At 32.6% G+C, this 15,841-nt stretch overlaps 1 protein-coding gene across 2 annotated transcripts in view; it reads right to left on the bottom strand.

Annotated features, from left to right (window-relative positions):
* LOC123710774 overlaps positions 1–15,841 on the bottom strand; it is a 50,554-nt gene that overhangs the window by 16,469 nt on the left and 18,244 nt on the right. Inside the window, exons 22-44 of one of the 2 annotated variants that reach the window (XM_045662957.1) lie at positions 15,355–15,625; positions 14,559–14,851; positions 13,103–13,279; positions 12,484–12,678; positions 11,985–12,170; positions 11,373–11,542; positions 10,738–10,952; positions 9,683–9,845; positions 8,416–8,641; positions 7,724–7,828; positions 7,174–7,285; positions 6,581–6,727; positions 6,232–6,350; positions 5,387–5,584; positions 4,993–5,172; positions 4,711–4,809; positions 4,399–4,551; positions 3,400–3,606; positions 3,141–3,299; positions 2,485–2,720; positions 1,998–2,109; positions 1,303–1,473; positions 45–187 (exon numbers count right to left, since the gene is read on the bottom strand). In XM_045662957.1, coding sequence (XP_045518913.1) covers positions 45–187; positions 1,303–1,473; positions 1,998–2,109; positions 2,485–2,720; positions 3,141–3,299; positions 3,400–3,606; positions 4,399–4,551; positions 4,711–4,809; positions 4,993–5,172; positions 5,387–5,584; positions 6,232–6,350; positions 6,581–6,727; positions 7,174–7,285; positions 7,724–7,828; positions 8,416–8,641; positions 9,683–9,845; positions 10,738–10,952; positions 11,373–11,542; positions 11,985–12,170; positions 12,484–12,678; positions 13,103–13,279; positions 14,559–14,851; positions 15,355–15,625 — 4,037 coding nt within the window. The remainder of the gene's footprint in view (positions 1–44; positions 188–1,302; positions 1,474–1,997; positions 2,110–2,484; positions 2,721–3,140; positions 3,300–3,399; positions 3,607–4,398; positions 4,552–4,710; positions 4,810–4,992; positions 5,173–5,386; positions 5,585–6,231; positions 6,351–6,580; positions 6,728–7,173; positions 7,286–7,723; positions 7,829–8,415; positions 8,642–9,682; positions 9,846–10,737; positions 10,953–11,372; positions 11,543–11,984; positions 12,171–12,483; positions 12,679–13,102; positions 13,280–14,558; positions 14,852–15,354; positions 15,626–15,841) is intronic. The other variant, XM_045662959.1, reaches the window with a different exon arrangement.

Raw genomic sequence — 15,841 nt, 5'->3', positions numbered from 1 at the left:
AAAAGGTTGCAGCGCCATCGAACATTTTAAACAAGCATACTTACATAAAATCAGTGTCTCCCTTCACATAGCTGAGTCTTTGTATGGGCGTGGCAGCTTGTACACTCAAAACTCGTCGTAATCCGGGATAACTGTCCACTCGCGCCTTCAAGTATACTTCGCGACCTTTCACTTGTGGTATGTCCACCTGAGTATTATATTATTGGAAATTTCTAACAACTCATTGTAATTTAAATTAGTTTAACTTTAGAATGGACAGAAGAAAACTTGGATTTTTATAAAAAACCTACACTTTTTAGTTACTACAAGTTTTATCGTACTCGATAATAAAGTAATTTCCATGAAACCCGTTGAACTCTTGCTTACAATGTAAAGTTTTGATTGTCAAAAAAATAAAGAAAATAAAATGTTTTATTTAAATTTACTGCTAGTTCTCTACTCGTCTCTTGAGTTAATATACTGAAATATAAACTGAAATAAATAAACTGACTCTCTCTTGAGACTTGACTTGAGACTGAGACTCTTTTGTAGATTTAATATAATCAGTAAAACAAATTATCATCGTCTTAATCTCGGATTATTATTACTATATGCAATATATGGATCAGTATTATTTTATGTAGCCAAGTTCACATTTCAAGGATCGTCATGCTCGTTTAAATGTCATTGTTTGTGGCGGCGTCCATGCGTTGGGTTGTCTCTCTCCCAAAAATATGGCGAGGGGGCCGATGGCTGGCCATGCGTGATACTCGTGAACTGGTGCTACTTGTGACTGGTTGTACGTGAATTCGTGTATGCGGTGATGTTAGTGATTTCGATTATGTATTTGCGTGTTGTTCCCACGAGAATATAAGTGCGTGCTCCTATTTTACCATGGATCTTTGGCAATCTGAGATAAATCTTTGTTTTTAATTTATTTCATTATTATTTATTACTTAAGATGTCATGTGCACATGGTGTAATGGTTGCAGCTCCTTACAAACGTTGTGTAAAACAAAAAAAAACTTGGCGATTAAAAAGAGTGGCGGAGAGTTTATTGCCAGTCCTTCTCTTCCGTTCTACGCCCTTCATTTGAGAACTGGCAGCAATTGTAAAAATAGAAGCATTTAATGTCTATTTCTTTTTTGACGTTCATAAGTGTACCTACATTGTTACCTATATTAATAAATGAACATTGACTTTGACCTTACAAAAACATTTATAGCGACTCTCGAATGGGCGTTTCGATATTGGTATTTTGGACTTAGAACCACCAATTAGGACTTAATAACTAATAATTTTTGTCATATGATGATTTCTTACCTTAAAATATATGTCTGTGAAATTCGTTTCGAACTCTGCCTTGGCGTGTACCGTGGACTGTATGGGGCCTGTTATATGTGCTGATAAGCCATATACTGTTGGACTCGTGTCATATTTGGCTCGAATTATAATTGGTGTTCCTTGACCCTTGGGTACTAAAGTTAGGGTCATCTAGAAATAAATAAAAAATTAACAACTATCGAAAGCCAGCACACATTTGACCTCTCTTCTATATAACGTATTAATTTTGTAACAAATCACATGAGTTATTCAGCGACATCAATAAGAAAGTGTATTTTCCTGCCTATGTTATGTATTTAATATATATATATATATATATAATATATAATATTAGGACGCCCAGATATGAATACCGCAGCCATTTAACGAAGGAGTATTATCTTTTTTAACAAATTGGCAAAGGTATTTAAGAAAATGTCTAGTGAAGCAGATCGTTGAAGACATCAAGCCAAGGAGATGCAGATAAAATTTTGATTTAATATGGCTCGTACGGAGATTAAATGAGGCAGCAGGGATCAACCCAGACTACTATTTAGAACATTCTCCATAGTACACTTTGTAGAATACGCATCGAGACGGAATATCTCTACGTAGAAAGAGAGAATCAAGCCAGAAATTTTAATTTTAAAATAATATTGAATGAGATGTAGCTCGTAACAACAATATTAAGTCACCTCAAGTGGTTGTCTATTTAGTATCTTGCCAGTAATTCCATATTCGGATGTGTCCGTCACAAATGAACCGCGTATATTGTCACCCTCAAATTCACTAACTATTTTCACAGCCCTGAAAATAGTTATTCATAATGTAAATATAATATTAAAAGCTACATACAATTATGCTTGAAGAATCACTCGGAGACTAATGAACACAAGATATTAATAATATTAGTTTTTTTTTCATTTCAAGCAACAGCTATTTATGACCACATATCAATTTACTTTAATTTGTAAATAAATGAAATTGTTTGGAAACCTAAGACCCTCAGTAATGCAAATTAAATCAGTTTAATAGCAAGATTTAACTTAAGTATCCATCTGTTTCTTTTCATCATAGCGTTAACAGGATTCAACAGAAAGGGACGAAAGATAACTTTAGTTAAAAATTAAATTCATTTACTTTTTTGTGAATAAGTGAGTATTTTCAAATATATTTTCTTACCTAAATCCTTTATGGGGACTGCTCAAAGCCACATTCATAGACGAAGGCCACTGGTCCGCTTTCAAGGAATAATAATTTTCTTCACTATTAAGGTCCACAGTAAGGGATCTTTGATTATTTTCATCACTATAAAGTAATGCAACGTCTGCCGGAGCCAGAATAGGTGATAGTGCTCCGCGCGCTTTAAAACGAACGTTCATGTTTGGTGACGGGCGCCATACAACGTCTGCAAATATCTAGAAAAGAATATTAAATAGTAATTGTCAGTGTAAGAAAACGAATAAGTAATGTTTTAAGATAAGGTGTTAAAAATCTCAATCACGGAAAAATGTTTTGGATAAACATAATTATATTACTATTTTATAAACTAGACTGTTTATAAGATTGCTTTCCAAAGATAAATTCACAATGTTGAAATGGATGGAACCCAAAAATATTATTTTTTATTTTTCAATATTTTATTTAATAGACAAACAGTCTTATACAGCCAACCAATCTGAGGAATTACACTTATTTAAAATAATGTAGATAAAATACAGACATGAAAGATATGTACGGCAATGAACGTGTACGTGAGTGAATACGTTCATTAATAAAAATGAAAAAAAATATAAGATTTAGAATAACTTAAAACTTCTTACAGATTTAGTACTTACATAATTATTATGTTCACCCTGAAGGACTTGAATGCCTCCACTAACAACGTTTTCCACATCAGAAAAGTCTTTTTTGAACTCCATTTTTATGAAATAATCTTCTAGGTATACGGATGTTAAGTTCAGACTGCCAGATGTTTCAACGAAAGGGTCATCCAACTGCAATTGAATATAATATATTTTTGAAAATTGCCTATGATTCAACTTTCACTCAGAAAAGTAATAAAATAAACATGATTTTTAAATATAAAATGTTTACCTCAAGTCGGGCAAGAGCAGTGACAGTAAACGAAGGCATGGCAATATCAGACGACATTTTCCATAGAGCATCCTCTAATCTAGCGGAAACTCTTGCTTCTAGAGCGGGCAACACAGCCAGTGGTGTTGCTATACCAACAGACGCTAAATACGACTTGTAGGCATCATCTTCACCGTTTTCGTATTCATAATAGACTTTGTACGATATCTGAATGAATTAAGTGAAATAATTAAAATTATTTGATTAGATCGACTGTAAGTTACATGAACTATTTAACAACTAATGAATAATATTTTAATTATAATAATGACTATGGAATAACTGTGACCGTTGAATAGTCGTTCCTGATCTGGCAATTTGTCAAATTAATAAATAAAGGTAATACTACCAGGGGTATTAACGCTTTTTGAACTGACTTGACTTCAATGTCGTTCGTTAATAAACCCTTTGACATAGACAACTGGGACATATAATTCCAGTAAATAGTATAAAATGAATTTTGATGAATACTATTGGAATCAGTAAACATGAAGGCTAGCATAAACTTATACTATAAACTGAAATAATTATTGAATGTTTTGTTTATATTATTCTACCATCAGTTTAAGTATATAAAGAGTAAGAGAAAAAAATTATATAAAGTTAATATATGAATTGAAAGAAAACACTAAACTTATAATTATTATATTATTAAAAAAAAATCCGACGTTTCGCGTGCTTTACAGCGTGCGTGGTCACGGTAAAAAAGGGGTTTCTTTCAATGTGTAAAAGCAATGTTAACAAAAGATAATACTATTAATATATGAATATTTATCTTTGGTATTGTTAGTAAATATGCAGCAATTTTGTTCTACGTATTGATGGACGAAAAATATGTTAAAGTTAACACATCAATATAAATTAAAATAAATTTTGTCTATACATACAATTTGTTATCGGTTTACCTACGATTTTAAAATTATACTCCTTTTAATCCATTAAATTGTTTAATAATCGTACCTCGTGCCAATAGGTTCCGTTGTACAACAAGGCGACACAGGTAACATTGAATTTCTCCCCAATGGCAATGTCCACCGTATACACAGATTTAACCTGTTTCATCATTTGATATGGCGTCACTAGATTTAGTGTATTACGGAAGACCGTATATTCCTGAAAAAATGCACTTATACAATTTCAGTTCAAGGTTCCAAATATATTTATGGTACGCGTATGCATCAATTCTAGTTATTGTAAAAAAAATCTCGCGAATAAAACCACCGTTCTAGGTAGGTCATACTTATTAATTTTTTTTATGTAGATTAGATGTACCTCAAGTATGAAGAGATCTGTCAGAACTATCGGGGATTTGTCCGGTAAGTGTAGCGTTGCGTTCGCTTCAATTATGTCTTCTTCATCAGGACCCACATACTGTAAAAATATATAATATAACGGAAACTCTCTATTGTATCTCGCAAATAGACATTATACACACACAGTGGCGATCACAATTATTAACTTAAATTACAATAACTTACAAGTTAACGCACAATATAAGCCAATATTCGTTTTGACAGTTTCCTGAATAGCAAAATATTGCCATATACAATTTACCTTCATAATATGGCCGTGAAACTTGATAGTCGGCAAATACAGGGTATCCAATGTGACAGTTGCGGCCGTGTCGAAGTTTTCTATGATCATATCCGGGTGGCTGGGCTTGCGTTGAATGCGATCGTTGATCACTTCTATAAGTCCTTTGCCGTTGTCCACTAGGAGGATGGCCACGCCGAACTGTAAATCAAAGAAGCAAAGTAATAAATAAAGATACTACCGCAAAATATAATATTATTACATTATTTAAATTTAGGTAAAATAATCATGTTCATTTGTGGCTATCGAATTCATATTAAACCGCTGCGAACAAAGCCGCTTTTTCTGGTGATATAAAAAATAAACGTAAAAATTTACGTTTAAAGTTTAAAGACAAATAATTTTGAGAACTGACCTTATGTTTAGACAACCTCACTGAAAGTTCAGTATCCAATCCCTTGCCGTATACATTTTTCAGTACTAGACCATTTTCCTCAAATCCATCAAGGGGTGTATATAATTTGTACACGTATGTAAAGTCTACAAGTGACCGCCATTGCCAAATTCCGGTGAAACCGAAGTCCATGGTGTCCCAACCCACTCTGAAGTCCACCTAAAAAGTAAAAAAAATATGATTTTGTTTGAGAGCAACATTAGGGGATCATGCTCCTCCATATTCTACAAGTGTGAGTTGAAGTGCTTAGTTCAAGGAAGAACTTTTAATAACGACGAGTCCTATACGGGAGGCCCTACAATGGTAGTGACTGAACATATGATTAAAAAGTTGAACTGGAGAAGCATTTGTTTATTTGTTTTTAAAAATAAGTTTATTTTTGGATAGGTAGACATCCCTACTCATCGGCAAAGAAGTCAGAGGGTGTAGGCCGAGAGAAAAAGCCGGGGTAAACACTCTCGGTACTCTATTAAAATATCAAATCATTAAACACGTATTTTAAAACAAATATCGCAAATTAATTAGCCCTTTTATCAACTAGATAATCGTTAACTTTGTAGTAAGCCTTGTTACAGAGCTTGTCTTTAATACATTTCTTAAATTTAATAAAAGGCAGAGATAAAAGAGCCTCTGGCATTTAATTAAAGAAGTCTCTTTTCCCAAAAAAAAGAGAATTACTTAATTATTTACTTACTTATTATTTAATTACTTATTAATTTATTTAAGGGGGTGGGATAAATGTCATGTTTGGGATGCATAACCACCATATCAATATATGCAGAATATTGATATAGCAGTTTACTTACCTCTTCTTTAGCCCGTTTGGCGGTAATTAGAGCTCTGTTCAGATACTGTATTGGCAAAGCCACGTGACCCAATATGTTGAAGTCTTGCAGAGACACCAACTTCAGTAAAACTTCGATACCTGTAAATATTATAAGTTAACATAATAATGTAAAAATTATCACTCTGTACAAAGTATCAAATCAAAATCTAATAAAGAAAATATATCGAGAAAGTCAACATATTTTACAATAATTACAGAAACTATTTCACCTACTGCAAAAACATCTTTTAGCAAGCTACGCGACCTCCAGTATTAACTGCTGGAGGAAATAATAAAGAAGAAAATAATTAAATATTAAGAGTAGTCACCTGTAGTGGAGTTAGTCGTGACCACCATGGCAACAAGATGTCTATCAGCCTCTATGAAACCAAGTCGAGCAGTTGTTTGTGAGAATTGGGGTAATGGACTCGTAACATTCACCACGAGCATACAGTTCGTTATACGACGCATGTATCCTAGAAAATTACGTAGAAAGACAAGGATTAAACAACAAGTATACAACAAAAATTATTGAGCTGTCTTGTACTGTAGTGGGTTACGCACAAGTTTCTATTTCTTTAAAGCCAAAATAGTTAATATTAATCAGAAATCGCATAGTGCTAGTGATTTCTTAATGTTAAGGAATTTCCGAAGATTTTCATGTTAATATTGCTTGCAATGATTATCAGTAGAAAAATGTCGAGTCCTGTTCTAAAGAGGTGTTATGCATTCGAACAATTTAACCTGGCTGTTCTTAATGTAATTAAACTTGGTTTTTATTTATTTATTAAATTTAGGTCCGAGACTACATTCGGTTTTTAATATTCTATGTTTTTGATTTAGAATATACTCATAAAATTATTTAAAAAATGTGATACGATTGAACATGTTTATATATAAAAATATTATCAACAAAACATACCATCAACACGAATTTCGACAGCTTTTCCTTCTAGATCCATGACGGTTATTCCGTAGATATCTCGCTTGTGACCAAATATAAATTTGGTATCCAAGTAACCCTTTGTATAACCCTTTAACAAAAGTATAATATGTAAAAAAAAACTCATATTTAACTTTTTAAATTATAAATATTTGACTCGTCCCACCGTGAATGTTGAAATAAATATTATATTTGAACTTCGATATATATATAGGACCCACTTGAATGCCTTTATTGCGCAGTGTTCAAGCAGGCGGTCTTCAATTCGTTTAATAACTTGCATTAGAAAAAGCAAAAAAATTGCCGAGTTTATACGTTTTTTTTACGGAAAAATCGAAGCGTTTTCTCGATTTTGGCGGAACATTGGTACAGCTGACATATTAAGTAAATAATAAAATTCAGAAATTGTTCCTGTTTTGTAAAGGAAATAAATTCTCAACTTGATATTTGAATAATCATTATTATGGCTCATATTTTAGAGGTTTTATACTGTTCAGCCTGCCAGCCTCAGTGGAAACGTAATACTTACTGGAAATGGAGTCAAGATGGTCATATTTCCTGTTATATTATTTTCCTTTTGTCCCTTATCAAATACCCATGAGGAGTTTATCATTAACAGGCCATCTTCGTTATACTGAAAATAAAAACAAACAAAATTTGTATACGATTCTAAAAAACGTTTACCTTAAGAAAAACACTTTTTGAACGGATTAAAGCTATGTATTATTATTAAAAACTTATAATCACATGCAGTCACCGTGACCACGCACGCTGAAAAGCACGCGAAACGTCGGAAAATTTTTAGAATTATGTCAATAATTATAAGTTTTTAATAATAATACATAGCTTTAATCCGTTCAAAAAGTGTTTTTCTTAATGTGTAAAAGCCATTTTGACAAAAGACAACGTTTAACTTATTTAACTTTATTTTTAATTATATATAAGAAAGGCAGAGATTCAATTTATCCTTTGTCCTTGGAAGAGGACTCTGATATTTCACTAGATATATAATATTGCACGATTCATATTGCCTGGTTTTCAAGTATATAATATAAAATATATAGTGTATATATATTGTATAATATAATAGTGGTAGAGACTAATTTCGGTACATTGTTTCTAAAAGAGTATGTAGGAACGCTATAAGAGCCATATAAATTTTTTTCTTATAATCTATTCCATGGTCTAATACAAAGACCGTCTAGAAATTATTTTTTTTACCTGAAAACTCAACAGAGTGTTTGCACTCTTCTTCCAAATAACTGTATGTTTCGCAATTGCAGCTGCTCTGGGCAACGTTGGTATAGTCGAGTTGACAAGTGCGTTTATTTCCCCATAGAATTTTGTAGTAGTAAATAAATAGTCTGCTAGTAGACTAAAAGCGAGATAGTCTTCCTGCCAATTCATACTGGCGTTTAGGGCTTGTAAGTTGTCCTGATAGCGCCACCTATGTTTCGAGGTAAAAAAAAAACAATCTGCTAATTTATAATTTAAAAATAAGTGAAGCATTATATGTGGTAAAAACTCAGGATAAAGTTTTGCGTTACACCGTAAGCGTTATGAAATAATTGGGGGACGTTTATTGTAAAAGTAATATCCATAAAAGAAGATTACGACAAGAACTATATAAAATATAGCGTAAAATCTTATGTATCTTTAGAAAATGATACCTGTTTATTAATTAAAAATTTATTTTCATTAAATACAAAAATTTAGTACAAATGTAGTACACTACTACATATATAAGGTATAGAAATAAAGCATATTGTGAAGCGCTGCTAACAATCACTTTTAGCAGCGGTCAAAAACAATATATAAAGAGAAGTTTATCATTCAAAAGTACGATAAGAATAAAAAATCCAGTTAATGTTTCATCCAACTCGTAGTCTAGTACAACTTTGTATACCAATTAGCGTTTTGTTTCATTGGTCTATTTTTTGAAGTGAAATTATTATGAGAGGGTAGACCGCTGACGTTATGTAACGCGTTACGACTCTCGTAACTCTTATCCACAGCGTAAGCTGTATTTCGAACAGATGCTTTCCCCTCTATGTACTCGGTGTTTTGTGTGCGTTAGGCATTTACTGTTGGCGGTGATAGTTTGAGGTTGCATATAATCACAAACTATCACTGTTACTCCGTTTTTGAAAGAGATTATAAAAAAATATGATGAATGAAGCCGAAGATGATCGTAGGAAAATTACAGAATCTCCTTACGAAAGGTATGTTTAATAATATAATACGATTTAAATTAAACAAGTAAATAATTTGAATATTAAATAGTTCAACTTAGATAAGATTAAGTTATCACTTCTGTCGGACGTCCCGAGACGCACACATTTTTTATTTTCAACATAAAACCAAAACATGTTTTGTACAAGCATGCTTTCTACCCAGACTTGAGTTCTTCAAACAATTCTATTGATTTGTACATAACTGTAAGGACTTTCCATATGATCAAAGAAATGTTAGCCATTCTATTACTCACATAACATTAAAGCTAGTATCCTTCCAGCCTGGTAATGGAGTTTGGAGACTTGACAGCAGTGCATATATCGTCTGCTCGTGAGCTTCAGAATACGCCTTCACCCTCCACACTACAGCTGTAGGGTCCGCCCATCCAGCCCGTACAAGCCATTCGCAGTACCAGTCTAAAAACACAATGTATTATATTTTCTTAATTTTTATGTATATATGCTTTTTACTATTAAGCATATAGTCAATATAAGTATAAAGGTATGGCAATAAATGATTTTTCATTGTCATTAAAATATATTAAGAGCGAATTGTAATTTTCTCAGCCGGTACAAATTCAGTTCCTTAGCTTTAATGTGCCTGATGTGTACGTCAGTGAGTGCGTTACTTAACGTGCCCACAGTTGGACTAACGTTCTAATATATGATTCGCTGAAGACATATTCGTCAACATAGGTACCTCCCTCCATACCGGACCTCCTTTATTGTCCGTTGAGTTAACTGACAAAAGTTCTACTATTTCGTAATGCCTATAATAATTAGTTAATTTTTTAATGATTTCTTATGTTTGTATTTTATGTTTGTATTTTATGTCTGATTTTATATCTGATTTTTTTATTGGCATTGAATACTTGTTGATTTAGAGTCAGCTGTTAGGACAGGATTGTGTTTTTTGTAAATAAATAAATCAATTATTCAATAAATCAAAAATTCATACTCCTATAATTTTGAGGTACGTGGTAAGAGGTGGAGGAGCGTTCAAGTATTACGTCACGCAATTTTTGGAGATTCTCGACCCCCCTCCCCATGAAACGCGCCGTAACGTTTCTGTTTCCAATAGTAAAACGTTTCGTAACCACCACAGTGACTCTTTAAACCTAAAACTTACCAATATGTGGTGTAAAGTGGTAAGTAGAAAATAATATTAACAATAGCGCGTAATTCAATCTCCGTCCCGCATACTCGAACGCTTCCTAATTCGTAATTTTATTATTACAACACATTGAGTAACCGAGCGCGAAGTTAGAAACATAAAAAATACCAGAGAAGATTAATATAATTTTTATACCTTTCAGTAAAAATTCAAATTCCCCATTAACGACTTGTCCGGGATAATGCATAGTCGCCTGTCCCGCATGGTGCCATTTTCCCTTATGGTCCAGTTTAGCATCAATGCTTATCTTTTGTGAGGGGTCCCGGTTCGCGTCCCAGTTGAAAGAGGCACTAAGGCGTTTCTGCGTTGGTGTCGTTACTCGGATGTAAGATATGTGAACGTCACGTAATCTGTAAATTTTTGTTTCTCTAAAAACCTTAATATTTTTAAAAATCGAAAAATATCTGTTTTTGGAGTGGTCTCCAAAATCGTACGTGTTTCTAAATGATAAATAAATGCAAAGAAAATTTAATTGACGTTTAAAACTATACCTGTCTTTTTTACCTCTTAGATAAGAAAAAAGATATATATAGCTATATTTTTAAAGTTCTTCCAACTTTAGCTCGTGTCTTCTTATAATAGTATAAGATTCATAACCGTCAGCGCTAGAGTAACAAACATTAATCGAATTTGACATATGGGAGTCGTACTTACCGCTAAGACGCTACAGTACATTTTATACTAAGAGTTTTGAAGTACACGCAAGCCTTTTGGTATAAAATAACGATAAGTTAAACCTGCCCATTCATATAAGAATTATAAAGTCTTACTGGTCGAAATGTATGTCCATATTGACATCAGTGTTATTGTTCAAATCAGCGTTAAGGTTGACACTGTAGGCCTTGCCACTAATGTCAACCTCACCATACGCAGTAAAGTTCTGCTCCGACAGCAGTATGTAACGGATTAGTGTCTTGTATGTATCCGCGTTGTATTCGCCCTAAAACATGATTAAAAAGTGTTTTCAACATTTCCAAAGGGTTGATAGTTGATAGGTGCAAATTTATATTCATACAGAATTTGACCAAAATATGTAAATTGAGGCCTGGGAATATGTTAGACCCATTCCACTTTTTGACTTGAAATTCCAGATGTTTCGAAATTAAAATATAGGCAATATTGTCACGTAAATGACTAATTTTGTAACTTCTATAGAAGATAATATTTTGTATTGATGTGATTTTTATATGATAGGTGTAGTACTTGCACCGTATGACATAATTGGATGATGTCCGCACATAACAGGGTAGAACTGAAGATAAAACAAAATATAAATCGAAATGTGGAAATAAAACCTTAAACCTTCCCAAATAAATTTAGTATTTCTAAAACTTTATCAGGAGTTATTAGCGGCATTTCTCTAAAGTAACTAATATCGTTACCTCAGCAATAAAAGTGATCTGCCGATTGTCCTGTGTAAACCTCGCATCCACAGCGATGTCCTTAAAGTGGCTGCTGTTAATGAGTAATTTGAGACGATGCGACGCCATGTTGGTTTTTGATTGGTCCTGATACACTGCATCTACGTTGAAATCTACACCCGTGAACCAAATTCCATTCGCGTTTACCTAACGAACAATTGTTATAGTAATTCTTTATTTATTTTATTTAGGACTTTATTCTTGACACCACGGGGTGATAAGTGTGAGTGTACGTTAATCATACGTGCTAAACATTTGTAAGTAGAAGAAAATAGTACACAATAATAAAGTGTAAGTAGTGTTGGAAATTTTCTTATGTTAAATATCCTTTTTAGTAAAAAAAAGTTAGTTTTAAATTACTTTTTAGGCTAGATCGTTATGTTAATTTGTGTCTTTGTGTAGAGACAATTCACAATTTAAAAAAAAAGTTTTCAAGTGAAAACATACAAAAAGACTTTACCTGGAACTCATTAGGGCGCTTTTCGAAAAGCTTTCCTTTCAACATGCAAGGATGCAAATTCGGCAATGTAACGTTTAGTTCAGCGTCCGCGTACAATTGCGTTCCGGGAGGCGTGAATAAAAATCCAGATACAATTATCTCCCTTGATTTAGGGTTGAAGTTTAATACGGCCAGAGCTGAATATTTTGGTCCTATCTGCAAGTATTTGAGATCCCTAAGTCATTTGCTGTTTCAGACGTTTTTGAGAAAATATTTAAACAACAACATAATATATTAGAATATATAAATCGTCTACGTTCAGGATTCACTTTAAGAGCAGAATTTTTGCTTGCGGAGCGGAATATTTTATCATTTCATTTTTAACATTTCAAGGTCAAGTTAAAGGTTCTATTTCCACCCAAAAATAAATATAAATAAAAAATGATGTGATAAAATATTGGAATGATATAATGATCAGGAAAATGGTAATGAGTTGTTCATAATTTTATACTTTTACTAAAATATTAAACTCATAAAGCATGCAAAAAGTATACGTATAGTAATGACCGAACTAATTATTCATTTTAGATATGCCAAATTACGAAAAATTTTAAATTAATTTCAGTTTAATATAACATACCTCTTCAAACTGCAGTTTCATTAAAATCGGTCTCGGCCTATGCAAATTGACCTCCGTACTCAATTTCATACCATTTATTTTATCGACTCGCTTGAACGAGAACGTGAACGATGGGTCTAGTTTAAGGTCTTTCGACGCGCTAACGTTAAAGGCGACGTCTACGTGATTTTGAGTTCTCTGAAAAAGGGTAATATAGTATAAGTTAGTATAAGTATAATATAATATTGTATAAGTTACATAATTAGAATATGGTATCGGATATTTTTATTGCAGAATAATGGGTATTAGTTTCGACTGAAACTAATTTCAGTGAACGAAAGTGAATTCTGGCATTAAAGATTTGACACATCATAGGTATGGTATGGTATGTTTTAATTGTTAATTTTTATTATTATTGACGTGAAACTTCTTTATCGTCACATTTTTGGGTTACGCGTCACATTTTTCCGTTACGTGCCATCTTTTTCTTATCCCTACAACGGTTGATTCGAAGCCATTTAAAACAAAAATTTATAATAACTATGACAATGATAGTAATAATTCTATAACAATTAATGAAATTGGAAATCTAATGGTTGAAAGATTATTTATTATTATGAAGCCTTTATTGCTGACACCCAGTATAATATATTAAAACTTATTTAAGTTACATAACCTAACTTAATCTAACAGATCATATGAGATATATGAATTGTTAATGGGTAATGTTAATTAAGACAAGATTTAAATACAAAAAAAGTATAGTATTGACTTTTGTTAACATAGCTTTTACACATTTTCAGCGTGCGTAGTCACAGTGACACCGCACGCAAAACGTCGGAAAAAATTAAAATTATGTTAATAATTGTAAGTTTTTAATATACATAGCTTCTATCCGTTCAAAAAGTGTTTTTCTTAAAAAAAGCATTCTTTTAGTTATAGAAAAAAAAATCCTTTCATCATTGCAAAAGTGATGCAATTATCTATGTTTTAAAAAATACAGGATTAAATTCCTGAAATATTATCGACACAGGAATAAAGAATGAATTGTGAATATATATTGACTCATTATTTTACCAGAATTTGCCCTTTATAATTAAGATAAAATAAAATTATTTGTAATGTAATCCATTTGATGATATGTCTTTATAGTTTTAGACAACTATCTTATTAAAACTGCATATTACGTTTTTGCTCTAAATTACCCGATGGTAATTAAAAGTTTAACCGATGTTCAATGGATGAAGTTCAAGGCAAAATAAGAAACTTATTCGCATTATTAAAGAAGCTAAGACGTTGTTATTTCTAATTAATAGACATTTTTAGCAATTTACAAAAGCTAGTTCTTAGGCTACGTTCTTAGTAGAACGGGTTTGTCACAAAACCCCGAGAATAAATATATCTAAATACAAGCTAAATATAAATAAAAAGGGAAGAAAACATGTCCAAACAGAAGTAAATTGAGTACGCAACTCACCAAATTCTTCAGGACTGCATAGAAATTATACGCCGGGTATGCGGTGAACTCCATGGCCAAATCCCCATACAAATCGTGCCTAAAGTTCAGTGACCTTTCGCTGTATACGCCCTCCAATTTTATAGTTTGTTTCATGTTCTTGTAAAATTGGTAATCGAGCTGCAACTTCATGCCTTGTGTTGGACCATTTACGGTGTAATATCCTAAAAGACGACTAGCGAGCTGTTTTGTTTGGAAATCGGCTGATATGTCCCATTGGGTGACGCCGCCCTTTGATTTTACTTTCAGAGTACCTACAAATTAATTTTAATTTAATTAATATAAGCATGACAACTGAGTGGTTTTTAAGGCAGTTTTCGCCGTGCACCACTATTTTGAACCAGCTGCCCACTGAAGCATTTCCGAAACAATGCGACTTAGGGTGCTTCAAGAAAAGAGCGTACCAATTCTTAAATGGCAACATACTTGCTAGCTTTTTGGCAATGTGAGTGCCCATGGTCGGCGGAAGTGATACACTTAATATCAGGTGATCCTTCTGCTTGTTTTACCCGTTATTGCTCTAAATATATACATATATATATAGCAATAAAATTTATGTATCATTTATATGTAACTTCTTCTTCTTCCCATCTTAGATTCTATATATATATGAACCTATAAACCTAATCGGTACATTTTGATTAGTCACTTAATGGACATTAGGGAAGATTCTATAAACAAACATATAAATGATACATACATTTTTGCTATTGTGATAAAAAATGTAACGAAATTGTTTTCATTTAATAAAACTTACCAGACAATTCAGCAATCCGCTCATTATTGACAACCCAATATGCGTGTGGTATCCAAACGAACCCATATTTTATATCATGTCGTTTCAAAGACATCACAGTATCAAACTGCTTTCGTCCATCTACATCAAGACTAGCCTCTAACGATTTATCGTGGACAAGGTTTCTATACAGCGCTTTAGCCTTCATGATACTTTCAGATGATTGGAAGGTGACCCCAGCGGTACTGGTTGTGTTTGATATACTAAGGACTGCATTGAACATTCGTTTTTCCTAGAAATAATAATTTGTATGCAATTGCCTTGAATTTGGTATATTCGTGTTCATTTGTTTTCTTTGAAATTGCATTGTTGCAACGTTCTATAATGTCAGATCTACTATAAAATCTATATTGGTAGTGCCGGTCTTTGGTCATTCTCAGTATTATTGTGAGCAGATACAACTGATGTCATTAAATAAGTCGGTACGTATGCGTAGATAATAAAAAAA

The sequence above is a fragment of the Pieris brassicae genome, chromosome 6, assembly GCF_905147105.1.
Source record: "Pieris brassicae chromosome 6, ilPieBrab1.1, whole genome shotgun sequence".
Classification (NCBI taxonomy): Eukaryota; Metazoa; Arthropoda; class Insecta; order Lepidoptera; family Pieridae; genus Pieris; species Pieris brassicae.
The sequence above is the reverse complement of the archived record's forward strand: the minus strand, read 5'-3'. Positions and strand labels throughout refer to the sequence as shown.